We start from the raw sequence: 16001 nt of genomic DNA, 5'->3' as shown, positions 1-16001 counted from the left end.
CTTATATTCATCTAATTCTCCTCCAACCATTTTCTTCATTTTCTGCCTTCCTAATGTATTCATATCTTTGCACTATGTTATCAACAAAACTTTTCATAAAATACTCATTCCTTCATATTTCATCACTTTCATAACCCAGTAAATCTGTAACAATACTATGTTCATTCTAGACTGATTAATCCCAACTCCCTTTCATAATAAAAATGCCCTTTTATAGGGTATTTATTCTAGTTCTTCATAAAACTCCAAAAATTATCTCACTTATTTTTCCTTACCTGCTGACAATAATGAAAACTCTGTGAGTATAACTTAATTGCCTCAACACAACCAAATTAAATAAAAATATATTTTACCAAAACCTCAACATAGAAGTTTTCATTAACTGAATAAAACCTATTACTCCCTGCAGTGAAGTTCCCTTTGTTCATGAAATACGTCTCCCTCGTAATCTACTTCTAGACCCAAAATAACCTTCTTAGGAACAAACTCCTCAAAAATTAACAGTATCCCCACATCCCTGACATTTTTCTTTATTTAGTGCTAATATTATAAATTGCAAACATATTTCTATCTCATTTATTGAACCACAAAAGCATGGAGTCCTTACTGAAAAAAACAGGCGACCAGGATTTGATTAGTGGCCCTGGCCCTCGAGGAGACAGGCTGACAGAGGTTTGGCCTGCTTACCTTTCCTAGAGTGGTGTAGGACAGGTGCATATGCACTTGGGTGGGTCACTGGGCATTGAAATCCCCCTGGTGGAAATATTCCAGGGAGAAGAGCAGAGCCACTTGGAGGGAACATCCCCTGCAGAAACAGACGGGATATTCTCAAAAGCAACCCACTATATGCCTCTCCCTGGTGCCTAGCTGCATGTGCACAGTTAGGGCCAGGGAGGGGGGAAAAAAAGAAAAACATTGTGAAGTGCCTTTTAATGTTGGTCTAGATGACAATTCCTGTTTGATCGTCATCTTCATGAAGGGGAAAATCCACTGATGGTCAACACACAGTGAAGGTAAAAAACACAATCAAAAAAAACTTTAGTCATCTGTAAAACCTAAAATCAATAGATATACTTTCCCTGATATTTTCTACATGCTCCACCCATTTTGCCATTTGCATGCGGTACCATTGCAATTACCATTAAATTAAGTAAGACTATCCAGTGGACATCCCTAATGTACTCCTTTACCTATTTTATGTTCTTACTTATTCATCCATTCACCCATGTATTTCTATAAACAGTCTGAAAAAACTTCACCAATTTTTCCTACTTCATATGCAGCCAGAATCTTCCACAATTATTCATGTTGCACACCTTTATAAACTTAATATGGCATCCACCTCCCCTTTATTTATGATGGCTACTACCTCCTTCAAGTTCATTTTATCTCTTCCTATAACACTTTCCCTGAGATTCAGAAAGCATCCCAGCATTGGCAGTAAGATGGGTGGTAGAAAGGGGCTGTTTGCATGTTACAGTGATGTGAGATTAAGAGGCATGTTGGTCACAGTGTGAAGAGACCTCATTATTGGCTATTTGCATGTCTCTGAATAGCTCTTAACTATTGGGAATGCAAATCAGCACATTCCTGGGGTAGTTAACACTGGTGTACATGCATCTCATTGGCATAGTCACCCCCCCATTCAATTTCCCACACACAATCAAACACACACTGACATACCTAGCTGAATGTCCTCAATGTCTTTGTATTGCTTTGTCCACGTAAATTACATATCCTTACATTCAGTAAATAATGCTAGACATTAGAATTTCATTCTTCTTACTATATATACAGTGCTTAGTGATGCTCGATGTAATCCTTTATTGTTTTTGAGTCCCAGTAATAATTTAAATATCCACACTGATGTGATCTAATGCTCTTCCTTGGCTTTGTAACAATGCCTCCCCTCACAAGGACACACTCTTGCTGTTGTCTCCTATAGATACCATTTCCATCATAACTCACAGATTGTTTAATCATTGAATTATGCCAGATATTAGAATTTCATACTTCTTATATAAAATAACCTTGGCTACATTAACTGCTTAATGCTGCCACTTTCTGTATCATGGGTATAGGGTTTGAAACATTTTCCCCATTATACTTTACATATCTTTATACACGGGTTATATTTTCAAGCATCCCAGAAGTGAAGTGGTTGCACACAGGACTAATATTCTCTGTGAAAGGTGGAAGAGTACAGGGTTTGAATCTTTTTAGTGCCTTTAGGGCACAATATATGTAGAGTAACTCTGCAGTCTAATGTTCACTCCTGACCCACTCTGATTTTTAAGTGTCACTAAGGCACAACATGCAGAGTATCACTGGTGTTTGGTGTTACCCCTACCAAAATAATCTTTCTTTTTTTATTTTCTAAATGCCTTAAAGACACGTTATGAAGAGTATCCCTGGTGTCTAGTGACCCCCCCACCCAGATTTCTGAATTTGATTATTAGTTTAGGTGAGTATGGAGGCATGACTGCCCACTCACAGACACACATTCATTCATGCATGCACATATAGACACACATCATCCAATACCAGTCACAGACGCACACACCCATTCACCCATACCTAGCCTAGTGATTCAACAACTCCCCTAGTGTGACTTTCCAAGCAGACACATACACATACCCACCCATCCCCAACACTATCTGTCCATGAAACTCTACAGGGATGGGTGAACATGAACTTTTGGCTCTTTGTTAACATAAGCAATCGTAAGTGGCCATAGCACTTTACATAGCTAAGCAGGTGTCTGAAATGCTTGGCTGCATAACTGCCTTACTGCAGGAATTTCTGTGCACATGGCTAATTAACATTTACCTCTCTCCTAGAGAATGCATCATTACATTTAGCAGGGCTGTAGGGAGAGCCTACTGCAGTGCTGTACATCTTTGTGATAAAGCACCAGGATAGGGCCGTCTCTGAATTGGAAATGATTACGGTGAGGTGTACATCCTGTGGTAACCTTTCTGAATCAAACTCTTTTTTCATTATACAATTTCAAACTTTTTCAATATCATCTTCATTTCAAAGTTATAGTCTGTTACTGGTCATCAGCTCTTTATATTTTCCACAAAAAAAAAATATGATTTAGACACATTTTTCTATTCTGTAGAAATGGTAATAACATTATGATGAAAATGATGCACAGGTTATTAATTTGAAATTTATAAGAGCTTAAATGGCCATTCTGTACCCTTACCTGACCTTAGTATAATGCTTCTTCATGCCAGAAGCAGCAATATGCATATTCATACTAAGATTTATCATGAAAGTTTCTAATGTCACATTAAAGTCATAACAATCCACATAGGATCATAAAATCTCAAGCAACACTTGTCAAACATTGATAATTAACAATACAATCTATGGCCTTAAATATACCGACTTGATATTCTTTTAGAGCCGACAAGAAACATCTCTAGGTATCAGCAATAAAGAGTTTTAATAAAAACTATGGACATCAATGTAAGCCACAAGCACTTGTTTACTATGTCAATTTTACAGATGCTTTCAGTTAATGTACATATTGCATATGCATTTATTTACAGAAAATCAAGTCTTTACACAAAAATATATTCTCTATGCTACAAGTATACAAACTAACAAAATGTTTACATATAATTTACAAATGACGATATTTGATCATCTTTTAGCAATATATACCACTGTAACAGAAAATTCTCTTTTCATAAAGAAATAATGTGTAAACATTTCAACTGAAAATACAAGCAAATTCAGTTAAAATGCACAAAAATACAAGTCTCATGAGCCAGATGTGTTGCTGCTGCCAACTCTCTGACAGACACTCAGAAGCAAGTGCTTTGGAAGACAGTCCCACGAACTAGATAGTGTGTCTTTGTGACATATCACTGCTTCAAGGCATAACCTTCAGAAGTAAAAGAAAAAAAACATTAAATAAATAAAAAATACAATACTAAAAAGCAATAATTTATTCTAAATACATAAACTTAAAATCGTGTGGCACCTTAGCAAAATCATAACTTTCAACTGTCTCAGATTTTTGCCACCCATTTTCACCCTGTCCCTCATAATTATATTTCCCCTGGTAAATCACTTATTACAGTCAATCAATAATGCCAGCTTACAGTTTCATACCTCTTACTGCTCAGAAATGTCAAAACAGAAAACTGTTGTTCTAGTAACATTTTAAGTAAATTAGAGCAATATTTAGAAACTGTCTTCATGCATAAATTTCCTTTTTGTTTCACCAATAGAAGTCACAGGGCACCTGTGCAAAATCACAAACAAATTTTCCTCCAACTTTGAAACTAAGACCATTAAGTAAGGCAAGCTGTCAATCTGCATTTGGATAACAAACACATTTGCCACAGGAACATTAATTTTACAGTAATATCTGCTCTTCACAATCACTAAACTAACAACAGCTGTGTGTAGAGCCAGATCATGGTCAACTGCATAGGCGCCGGAAGCTGTTAAAGACTGTGGAGGGTGACAGGGGCACTTCGTGAACTAAAAAGGGTTGGTGTTTGAATTAACATTTTCTGATTGGTCTTAGCTATCCCCACGGCTGCTAATTTTATATTAGCCTTAGTGAGAACAACTGTGATCATAACATAGATGACTTGAGGGGGCAGTGTAAGGAATGCAGCATTTAGGCACTGCCTCTATCCATTAATGGCATGAGGGGAAATACTGGAGTACATTTTCTAGTACCCATCCTTAGATCCAAGTTGCATTTGAATATGGATGGATAAGCTTTGCTTTATTTTTATGGATAGTCTGCTCCGGAACAGTGGTAGCCTATGTAATAATAAGTTATGTACCTACCATAACGTTCCATGTTAGTTGTCTTCTCTCGCCTTCTTTCTTGGCTCCAACTCAGCACTTGCTAAGCTCGAGAGTCACTTTTACCAGCTCGAGGCAGCCCCATATCCCATGATGCAAGGCGGTAAGTACCCAGATCTCGTTTGATGACAAAGGGCAATAGCACCAAGCATAAAATACTTCCCAAAGGAAGAAAGAAAACTTACAGATGGAAGAAGGACCAGGTCTGAATGGTCTTCAGCATAACAGTTTCTTATAACAAGGTCTGTCCAGGCCAGGGAGAAGGCGAGAAGACAACTAACATGGAGTTGTCAATCATTCTTGCTTGATGGGACCACGTCCTAGCACCTCTATCCTGGGTGGCTCAATGGAACAAACTCTTGAGGACTGTAGAGCCAAAACTGGCTCTGTCCCTGGAGGCCAAGTCCAATTTGTAATGGGAAACAAAAGTGTGAGGAGTGGCCCAAGTGGCGCTGCACAAATAGTGTCTAAAGGAAGTCTAGCTTGAAAAGCTGTAGAAGTAGCTAAGCTCCTAGTTGAATGTGCTTTAGGTTTTGAGCACAGCTGTTTTCCCCTGAGCAGATAAATTTCAGAGATGACCAAGAAAGCCATCTGGACAAGGTCACTTTAGAAACAGGAAGGCCTTTTTATTATCCGCATAGGAAACAAAAAGTTGATCAGATTTTCTAAATTTTTTGTTCTGTCCAAATAATATCTAAGTTGACGGTGGACATCAAGATAATGTAGCTTTTGTTCAGCTCTATCTGAATAGTTAGGGAAAAATACAGGAGATCAATGGATTGATTCAAATTGTTCTTTGAAGCGACCTTAGGCAAAAAGGTTGGGTTAGTTCTCAAAGATACTCTGTCTTTGTGAAAACCAAATAGGTCTAAACGAAAAGAGCATGAAGTTCAGACACCGTAATAGCCACTAGGAATAAAGTTTTCCAAGAAAGATATTTCAGGAACAAGAAACAGCTGGCTCAAGGGGAAGAATCAAGGATGTCAGCACTAAATTTAGATCCCACTGAGGAGGAGGATTCTGATTGGAGGCTTTAGTAGGAAAATTCCTTTCAAGAAGGCCCTGCAGAGCCTATGGGACATAATATTATGATCTGCTATCCCGACATGAAAATTGGAAATAGCAGCCAATTGAACTCTGACTGTGGAAGAAGAGGAGCCTGCATGAAAAATCTCTGCTAAGAAGTCCAGGACTGCCTGAACAGGGGCAGTAAAAGGATCAATATTCTTGGCCTTAGCCCAATAAGAGAAACGTTTCCATTTGCTTGTATAAATCCTCCTGGTAGAGGATTTCTATGATGTCTCTAACTGGGTTAGAGATCAAAGGAAGCCTGGCTAAGGAAGGAAGTGGAGCAACCATGCTGTGAGGTTGAGAGAAGGGATTGACCAGTGCAGCTGACCCGATTGGTGAATCAGAAGATCTGGCACTGGGTCCAGATGCCACGGCTGCACCAAAAGGTGATGATGGAGGGGAACCAAACTTGTCGAGGCCAGTAAGGGGCAATGAGAATCAATTTGGCTCTCAAAGCGGTAGCTTTCTGGATAACCTGAGGGATCAGAGGAAATGGAGGAAGGCATAAAGAAGGCCCTGGGGCCAATCCTGGATGGCCTGATAGAGGGAAGAGGCAGAAGAAGTCTGGACATTTGCTGTTTTGGGGAGTAGCAAAAGAATTCCAGAAAAATCTCTTCCGCTATAGATTGCTTGAGAGACCACGAGGCATGAGAATAGCTCTGCTCAATCTGTCCGCTATAAAGTTGGTTTTCCCAGGGATATGCGTTGCTACCAGAAACCGATGAGAGGAGATCGCCCATTGCCATAGTCTAGGACTTGGTTCCACCCTGTTTGTTGATATACCAAACTACAGACATGTTGTCTGTGAAGAAAGTCGTTGAGGGCTTGCAACGTTAAAAGCACTGCTCTCACCTCCAGGACATTTATGTGCAGATGGTACTCGAACGGCTGCCACGCCCCATGAACCATCCTGCCCTGATAATGACCCCCACCCGATCAGGGAGGCATCCGTGGTGACAGTGGCTATCGGGATGGGAAAGTACCTGCCTTGGTGAACCTGAGGAGATGTGATCCACCAAGCAAGATGCTCTTAGTCTGTGTCACCAGAATCTGGTAAGTTGTTGGTATGACCATTGTGTGAACAGCATCCACTGAAGAAGAAGAGTAATGGCCGCAGCCATGAGACCTAATACCTTTAGAACCATTCTGGCCTGTAATTTCTTGTTGGCCAGAATGATCCTGAGATGACTCTGAATGTCTGAAACTCTTTGATCTGTAAGGGTAGCTGACATCCGAACAGTGTTTAAGTTTGCCTATGAAGGTAATAGACTGGCAGGGTTGATCGAGATGCCCAAATGAGAACAAAGATTTATTGTGTAATCGCTGATGCCTGGTGGTGGCTGACAGGAGCCAGCACCTGTCAGGTGAGCCGTGACCACTGCCATGCATTTGGTGAACACTCTGGGGCTGTAGTGAGACCAAAGGGAGGGCTCTGAACTGGAAATGACTGGACCCCAGCCGAAGCGGAGAAATCTCCTGTGAATTTTGATGTGATAGATCCTGAAGATCTATTGAGCACATCCAGTTGTCCTTCTGTAAGAAGGGCAGAATTGACTGAAGAGTGACCATTCGAATCTTGTCTTCCTCACAGACTTGTTGAGTCTGCTGAGATCCAATATTGGTCTCCAGTCTCCGGGGACCAAAAGAACCTTGAGTAGATTCCGGCTCTGAATGGTCTGTTGTAACTGGCTGAATGGCTCTTTTGCAGTAGTTTTGAGACTTCTAACTCTGCAATTTCAGACCGGTGGTACATCTGGAAGGGAATTTGAGGGGAAAGGACTTTCCTCGAAAGGAATTATGTAACCCTTGGATATGATCGACTGTACCCATCTGTCTTGAGTGAGGGAATGCCAGGCTTCTGACTGCCTCCAAGGAGGGACAGCCAACATCTCAGGGATGCTGAAAGGGCTTGTCAGAGAGAGGCTCTCTGTTTCCCTGGTTTTGGACCCCTCTGCCTCTAGGCTGTTGTTGTTACCCCTCTGCCTCTAGGGGTAAACTGACCACGTGAATGACTCCTTGGGATTGAACCACATTTTCCACCTTTCTGTCCTTTGGGATAAGGTCTAGAAGGGGTGGAAAAATGGACTCCAGAAAGAGTCTTGCCGTCCTGTTCGCACCTGGTCAAAGTTTCCTTCACCTGAGGGCCAAACAAAGCTGACCCATCAAAGGGAGAATTTGTGAAGGATGCCTTGAAGGGATCTGCAAAATCACATAGCCGCATCCAGCTAAGAGCCACACCTGTATCTCCATCAGCAGCATATGATATTAGCCGCATGGAGGAGTTTGCAATGGAATTAAGGGTTCCTAGCTGCAATCTTTTCTTGAGCTCCTGCAGCTGTAGGATCCTGTACTACTTCACCCAGCTCCTTAAGGATATCCCTCTGGAGTCTGGTGAAGTGACATAGGTAATTCAGCGAGCAAAGGTCGCTGAGCATCAAAACACCGTACCTATCCATGGTCCTAGAGTCCTTATTAGGAGGATGGACAAGGATCTGCAAGTTCCTTACACCCTTAGTGAGGAATTGCTTGTCACCCGGGCAGTGATAAATTTTGAAGGCCTCCTAGGGACTGGCTCTACAGAGTCAGGAGCAACCTGCATAGGCAGAGACACCCAGGAGGTGGAGGGCCGAGATCCAAAGGTATACTGACTCATCCTCAGAGGGACTGTTGGTGGGCCAGTTTCCTCTGTTTAAGGAGTTCTAGGATGTCTGAGAAGGAGACATCCTCAGAGGGGATCTAGGGGATCCCTCTGACTCATCAAAGTCAGTATCCAAGTGACAGACTCGGGAAGTCTACATGTTTCTACAAGTCCTCTTCCTAGGAGGATCTCAAACATCAGGAGAATCAATGGGGAAACCTGAGGCGGAGGATCTCTGGGTCCTGTAGCAAGAGAAGTGGCAGAGATGTCAACAGGCACTATAGAGGAACAGACTGCTGACTGATACCAGTGGCCAGTACACTCTTCATCACTGCTCCTCCCAGGCAGGTCCGAGAGAACCCGTTCAAGAACTAGGAACTCCAGGGACCACAAGTCTCCGAGGCAGATGTCGGAGCCGAGCTCACAGGCCGAGGCTCGACAAGGGTCCGATGCCACTCACCCCTCGGAGGAGACCATGGAAGCCCGAATCCCTCTAAGGAAGGTCTCAAGAGGAGATAAGAGTAGAGGCTGAAGGAACAGAAGCGGTATCTGTCCTCCAGCCATAGCAGTAACCATTCGAAGACTCCAACTCCAAGCTCTGGGGTAGAGTTGAAGGAGGAACTGTGGACCAACAGTCGTCTGTTGAGACGGACTATGTAACATTTGGGCCAGTACCTGTGACTTAAGTAATCTGCTGACCACTCTCTCTAGGTCATGGTCTGAAAGTCTGGATGACCTTGAAGATCGAAAGTATCGGCTCCAAGGAAGGAGACCTCGACCTCTTCCTGGAATGAGCCATCGGAACCGATACTATAGATCCTGTTGGAGCCGAAGACTTATTGGAGCCGACAGGAAGATAGCCATCGGGTGCCGAACAGCCAGAATCAGCCAGGGCTCAGCCGACTCATCTCGACTCAAGTCGGTCGGAGAGGCGCCGGGCTTAGACACAGAAGCCTGGGCCTTTGAAATTTGGCTGATTTAGATGGCCCCTAAGTATCAGCTTGTTCGTCTTTCCTGCAGGACTCTCTGGCTGAAGGAATGACAAATAGCACAGGAGTCCTGCAGGTGAAGAGGCCCCAGGCAGAAGTGTGACCGTCTGTCAGAGACATCTTCTGACAGCACGCCTGAGACCCTCTCCTTTGACATGGTGTTTCACAACACACACACACACCAGTCAAGAATTGAATTAAATTAAATAAAATACCAAAAAGGTATTACTAGAAAAACACACACACACACCCTAACAGGGGGGATGGGTAAAGTTTGACTAAAAAAAAAAAAAATTAGTAGAGACAGGGATTTTCTGTCAGAAAATCTATATAATTAACTTAAAACTAAAAATTAAAGGGTTTTTAGCAAAAAGGGGCTTAAAAATCAAAGTAGTGAATCACTTACCAGGTGCTCGTAAAAGGAGGACCTCAGCATCATGGGATATGGGGCTGCCTCGAGCTGGTAAAAGTGACTCAACCCATCAAGCAAGAATGAAGGCGAGATTGACAACTTAACATTATATATTCATCTCTCCACAACATTCAGTCTAGGTACCTGGACTGAGTTTTTCTGATGCCATTTGACTTGCTGATGTTAAGTAGGTCCATCTGTATTATGTTGGAGGATGCTTTGTATGCCAGACATGTCACCTCTAAACACTCTGTAGGATACTGAGTATAGTAATAAATCTTTGAGGTGGCCCATGCAAGACCTATTGTTTAGGACTTGTATCCTTTTAGTAAAGTATCTCTGAAGGTATTCCAATTGTTGCATGGGGCTGGACAGATACATGCCAAAGTGGGCATTATACAAAAAGATTGACATAATGAGAGCTTTGTAAAGGGGGACAGCAACATCTCTAGATCTAGTCACAATCAATTTGTTTATAAGCTGTGCAATATAGAAAGGCTTTCTTATGACTCTGGGCACATGCTGGTCAAAGGTTATGTCACTGTACACACAAGTTCCCAAATGCCAAACAAATGGATCAGTTTTCAGAGGGGATTTTCATGATTTTGAAACCAATTATTTGGGACAAACCTTCCTGCATGATGGTTACGTCATTTGGGGATTCAATAATTTCTCCTAGCTTGCAGTCATCTCAAACTTAGCTGGCCAAAGCTCTTTGGTATTTCCTTTTACTTTTGAGATGTATATGCCAAATAGAAAAAGTCTCAGCACCGAACCATGGGGGAGACTCCATTGGTGACTGGTCTCTTCCCGTTTTGATCTTCTGCATCCTGTGAGCCAAGCTGGTAATGCAGCTGGTGATATAAGTGTTTGCTTCTACATTATTCATCTTTTGTACTACACCTGAGTAGGGGATTGTGTCAAAAGGCTTGGCCAGGTCAAGGTAATGCAGTGTGAACTGTTTTACCTTCATCCATTGCTTTGGTAACAACAGTAACGCTTACAATTTGCCCATGATTTTGAGCCTTTCACACTTTCCTCTGGGCTGTTTTCAAACACATTTTTAGGGCCATGCACATATGTATGCATTCCTTGATTCACCTTCCTGATTGTATTAAATTATATTCCTTGTATAATACAGCACCAGTTGTTAGAATGCGTTTTAAATCTGTAGTTTTGAACAGTCTTCCAGTAAGCAATGAAGCAAAATGCATGCACCAATAATGACAAAACTGCCCTATTCAGAACATTTCCATGATAACAGTCTACTTCTACACACAATATATAAATACAGAATCACAATAGTGTAAGCCATAGGCATGTTGCACAGCTTCTTGAACTTATTTTCAATTTGGGGGGGGGGGCAAAACCCAGGGACACATTTTAAACATTGCTTGTATAATTTTAGAAAGTTGCTTGCATAAAATGTGTTACCACCATGCATTTCACTGCCAAGTCTTGAACCCAGAACCCTGTGCACTACAGTCAGAGCAACATACCACTAAGCTAAACCAGCAGTGTTTTGAAAGACAAGAAGACAAACTTAAATGCCCATCATATCATTTAGTGAATTCACTTCTCACCATAGCTCTCAACCTCTTAGCACAAAAATACAGAACAAAGCCAATAATGGGGGAATACAGCCCCAAAATAAGGACACATTTCAAATACTGATTTTTATAACCTTAGAAAATTACTAGAATAAAAGGTTTTGTTTTACCACTCCTGAAAACCAGAGGAACAGAACAAAAATATGAGGCATAAATTCACAAGCGATGGTGGCTAAGGACTTTAGGCTCTTTTTACCTGCACCCAAGGTACAGGGCTTGAGCTTGAGTAACTCTAGCCACCAGATGTATTCCGTTGGACACACACACACACACACACACACACACACACACACACACACACACACACACACACACACACACACAGTTCACCCAGAAGCTTACTACCTCTGAAAATAATATACGTCTGTGGTACATCTCCCATAAATCCCAACAGCCAGTCCAGACTCCATCCTCAGTCCTCCAAGTAAATAAGCTGCAGCTTTTATCCAGGCAGCTTCTGAAAATAAATCCTTCTCTGATTCCGTTCCCACTCGCAAAAGCATTTAAAACCAGCCGGAAATATGTGCGCTGCAAGCTCAACTCCGACATGCTGGTAGCCCTGACGAGCTGACGTCATCTCACACACGATGACGTCAGCTAACGTGCGAAAAACAAAAATAATTAAAAAATAAAGAAGTAATTCGGGACAGTTAGCAGGTATGGATGATCTGCAAAAGTGGGGGGCTCCCCTCCCCCTTGCTTTATGGTTCCAGCGCCCATGTGATGATGAACAGTTTGGGCATTGAACAAGGCACAAAACCGACAGCGAGGAATGTCGTGGTCTGGACCTAAACAGGTGACGCAGTATGAATGAAAATCTCTGTCATGAGTTTGCTTTCCACAGGCAAGACAATTGTTAACTTTTTCTGACATCGGTTAGAGCAAGAAAAATGGGTCCCCAACGGGGTACTTGGCTTTAGAAGACTTCAGGTTTGAAACTCGAAAAACAAAAATTTCAGGTAGCGGCCGACCTGCACTTGCGAACTGCTTCTGCTTCGGGCTCCCACGTGGCACGAAAGTTGATGTAATGGCATCAGCTGCATGTTTTACACCCCTGACGACCTGACGTCATGGAGGGGGCGACTGCATCCGACGCAGATATCCCAAGACTCTGGTATTCAGGCCAACTGAGGGCTACCTGCAGGCAGATAACCCAAGTGTGATGACTGCGAAACACGTGGAACCTCCGAGGCAATTGCCTAGGTTGTCTAGTGCTGTATCCATCCCTGGCTGTGTGTGAGCATATCAGCCAAGTTTCTCCTCTCTTACACAAGATACTGGGCTGAACATGTAGTGTGTTACATTAAAGCATCAATGTGCAAGAAAGCCCAACAGTTTTTAAGAATTTCAGCAAACACAAGAAATGAAAGTTATGTACTTACCATGATGACAGATGTGTGTTGCCTCTTTCTATCTGGTTCAACCTGTGGGTTATCGATCTGACTTGGATCCAAGACCAGCCACATTCCATAGACTTTACCTGGTTAAGCTTCACCTCCTCCATCCATAAACCTTGCTCCTCAGGACTACTTCAAACTCAGTTTGCCCCACACTTCCTCAAAGTGACAATGCTTAAACACCACGGGCAAAACACATGAAGGACCCCAGCACAGAAGGTAAGAGGAAAGCTCTCCTTGACTCTGTCATCCTACTGTCAACAGGTTAACCAAAAAGGTGGGCGTTGGAGTGAGGGAAGATAGAATCAGACTGAGAGATACAATACAGATCTATCATTATGTTAAGCACATAACTTTTGTGTCCGATGTTGTCTTTTTCTTCTGGATTAAACTTGTGAAACAGAGTTCCCAGCCGTGTAAAACCATAGTGAGGTCTCAAGGAAGTATATTGTGCAATACAGAGGAACCAAAGGAATACCTGGATTCAGACTGAATGCTCCATTTGTAGTGGGATACACAGGTGTGCGGATGCACCCAGGTAGCAGCTGCACAAATGTCATTCAAGGAACACTGGAGAAAAATGTTGCAGAAGTAGCATTTGCTCTAGTAGAATGACCTTTTTGAATTACTGTGCAAGGGCTTTCCTTTCATACTGTACCCAAAAGAAATACAATCAGACATCCACTTGGAGAGAGTAACCTCAGACACTGGTATGCTCAATCAGGCCTTTGAAAATGAAATAAAACTGTTTATAGAGTTTCTGAAAGATTTTGTTCTAGCCAAATACAACATCAATTGTGTGTGAACACTGAGGCAATGCAGAAAGTATTCCCCTTGTTGGAAAGCTTGGGAAAAAAAAAAGTAAATGAACGGATTGGTTCAAATTGTGCTCCACAGCCACCTTAGGAAGAAGAAATTAAGGGTTCATGTAAAAAGAGACCCTGTTCTTTATGAAAAACGAAGTAAGGAGATACTGATGAGAGGGGCTTGCAACTCTGACACCCACTTGGTGGAAGTAACCACCACCAAGAATAAGGTCTTCCAAGATAACAACGTCAAATTAGTCACAGCAGAAGGTTCAAAGGGATGCACAGCCAACAGCTGGAGCATGAAAGGCAAATACTATGAAGGGATAAGGTACTTCACCACAGGACATAACAAAAAGTTATCCTTGAGGAAAGCTCTGGAATTCTGAAAGCCACTAAAAACGTATTATCTCTACGAATGTGGAAATTGGAAATGGCTTTCAAATGCACCTTAATAGCAGAATAACTAGAGCATGAGGGAAACACATCTGCCAGGAAGTCAAAAACAATCTTTAAGAGGACTGAAAAGGGATCCGACCCCTTAGAGGTAGCCCAAGAAGCAAAACATTTCCACTTACTGGCATACACCTTACTTGTAGACAGCTTCTGAGAAGACAGAACACACATCATTCTGTTGGAAAGCTTGGGTTTTTGGGCCATCAAGAGAATTGGAGGAACCATGCAGTCATCTTTAGAGTCTGAGGGTTAGGGAAGTCTAGACTGACCCATTAGGAGAAAGATCAGATCTGGAATGGGATCCAAGACCCAAGGCAGTACTTCTGAAGATGCCAAAGGAAGGGGAGCCACACCTAAAGGGTACAGAAGGGGGCAATGACGATTACAGTCACTCTGCAATGGGCTGTCTTATGAAGAAACTTTAGTAGCGGTGGAGCCAGGACATAGGTGTAAAGGAAACCCTGGGGCCTAGCATATGTAAGAGTGTCCCTGGGTGACTGTCCCTGAGGAGGGACTAAGGCACAATAGCTGGTGCACTTGGTGTTGTACGGGGATGCAAAAAGATTGCAACATGGAGTGCTCCAGCACTGAAAAATCTGAGTGGATACTCTTGGATTCAGGTACCATGCACGTAGAAAAAGGGGGGTCCTGCTCAAATTGTCTGCTAAGATGTTATATCTCCCTGGGATGTGCATTGCAACCAAAAATCACTGAGATGAAATCACCATTGCCAAACTCTCATGGCCTCTTGACAAAGAGGGTATGAACCAGTTCCCCCTGTTTGCTCAAGTACCACATCACAGACAGGTTGTTGGTGTGAAATTAACTTACACTCTTGGGGAGAATGTCCTGAAAAAGTCTGTAATGCAATGAGGATCAATCCCAAAGACATTTATGTGAAGACTGGCCTCTTTATCAGACCAGGTCCCTTGGACTGTCCTTCCCGTGAAATGCAACCCCACCCTTCAAGACATGCATCTGTTGTGACTGTGACCACAGGAGGGCAAACAACAACTGGTCTCCTGGTAGACACCAAAGCAGACTCCATCCACCACCGGATTTTATTCTGACAGACCTCTGTCAATGCAAACGGAAACTCCATTGGGTGTGTCAGATAAGATTGCTGCACAGCCAATGTCCAGTGCAGAAGTCATGCAAGGGGAACCAAGCAAGTGGCAGCCACCATGTGTCCCAAGAGCCTGAGAAAAAGAACAACTGGGGGTTTCTGGCATGAAAGCAACAAAAGAGCAAGACCCAACAGGACTGACACTCTGGAGACTGAAAGCCTTGCAATCTAATAAACTGTTTCCAAGTGGCAACTTATAAACTACCTACTCCATATGAAGAAAACTGGATTTCTGATATTTTACTGTGATCCCAAGGATCTGCACAGCTAGTGTAAGGTGTCCCTGGCTCTGATCAATGATGCCATCATGGAGGCAGTTAAGACACAATTGTCCAGGTAAGGAAAGACCTGAAACCCCTGCAGCCTACGCAAGGCTGCCATGACTGCCACTTGGTGAACACCTATCAGCAGTGCTGAGAACAAAGAGGAGCACTTGGAATTGAATATGACTGGCTCCCAGACAGATGCACAGAAAACTTCTGGAGTGCCTCACAGTCTTTATATGATGGTAGGCATCCTTGAAATTGATTGAGAACACCCAGTTGTCCTTCCTCAAGAGAGGCAGAATGGACTGCACTATGACCATCCAAAATTTGGTCTGCTTGACAAAATGATTCAACCTGCTCAAATCCAAAATTGGCCTGACGTCCTTCTTTT

The 16001-nt window shown here is 42.6% G+C and overlaps 1 protein-coding gene across 1 annotated transcript in view; it reads right to left on the bottom strand.

The window, feature by feature from the left end:
• Window positions 1–3435: 3435 nt before the first annotated feature.
• LOC122803872 (kelch domain-containing protein 2-like) overlaps window positions 3436–16001 on the bottom strand; it is a 599698-nt gene continuing 587132 nt past the window's right edge. The window contains exon 11 of the mRNA XM_044073552.1: window positions 3436–3898. Coding sequence (XP_043929487.1) covers window positions 3775–3898 — 124 coding nt within the window. The 3' untranslated portion in view covers window positions 3436–3774. The remainder of the gene's footprint in view (window positions 3899–16001) is intronic.

Source organism: Protopterus annectens, chromosome 6.part0, assembly GCF_019279795.1.
Source record: "Protopterus annectens isolate FY-2018-M chromosome 6.part0, PAN1.0, whole genome shotgun sequence".
Lineage (NCBI taxonomy): Eukaryota > Metazoa > Chordata > Ceratodontiformes > Protopteridae > Protopterus > Protopterus annectens.
This window is presented reverse-complemented; position numbering and strand designations above follow the sequence as displayed.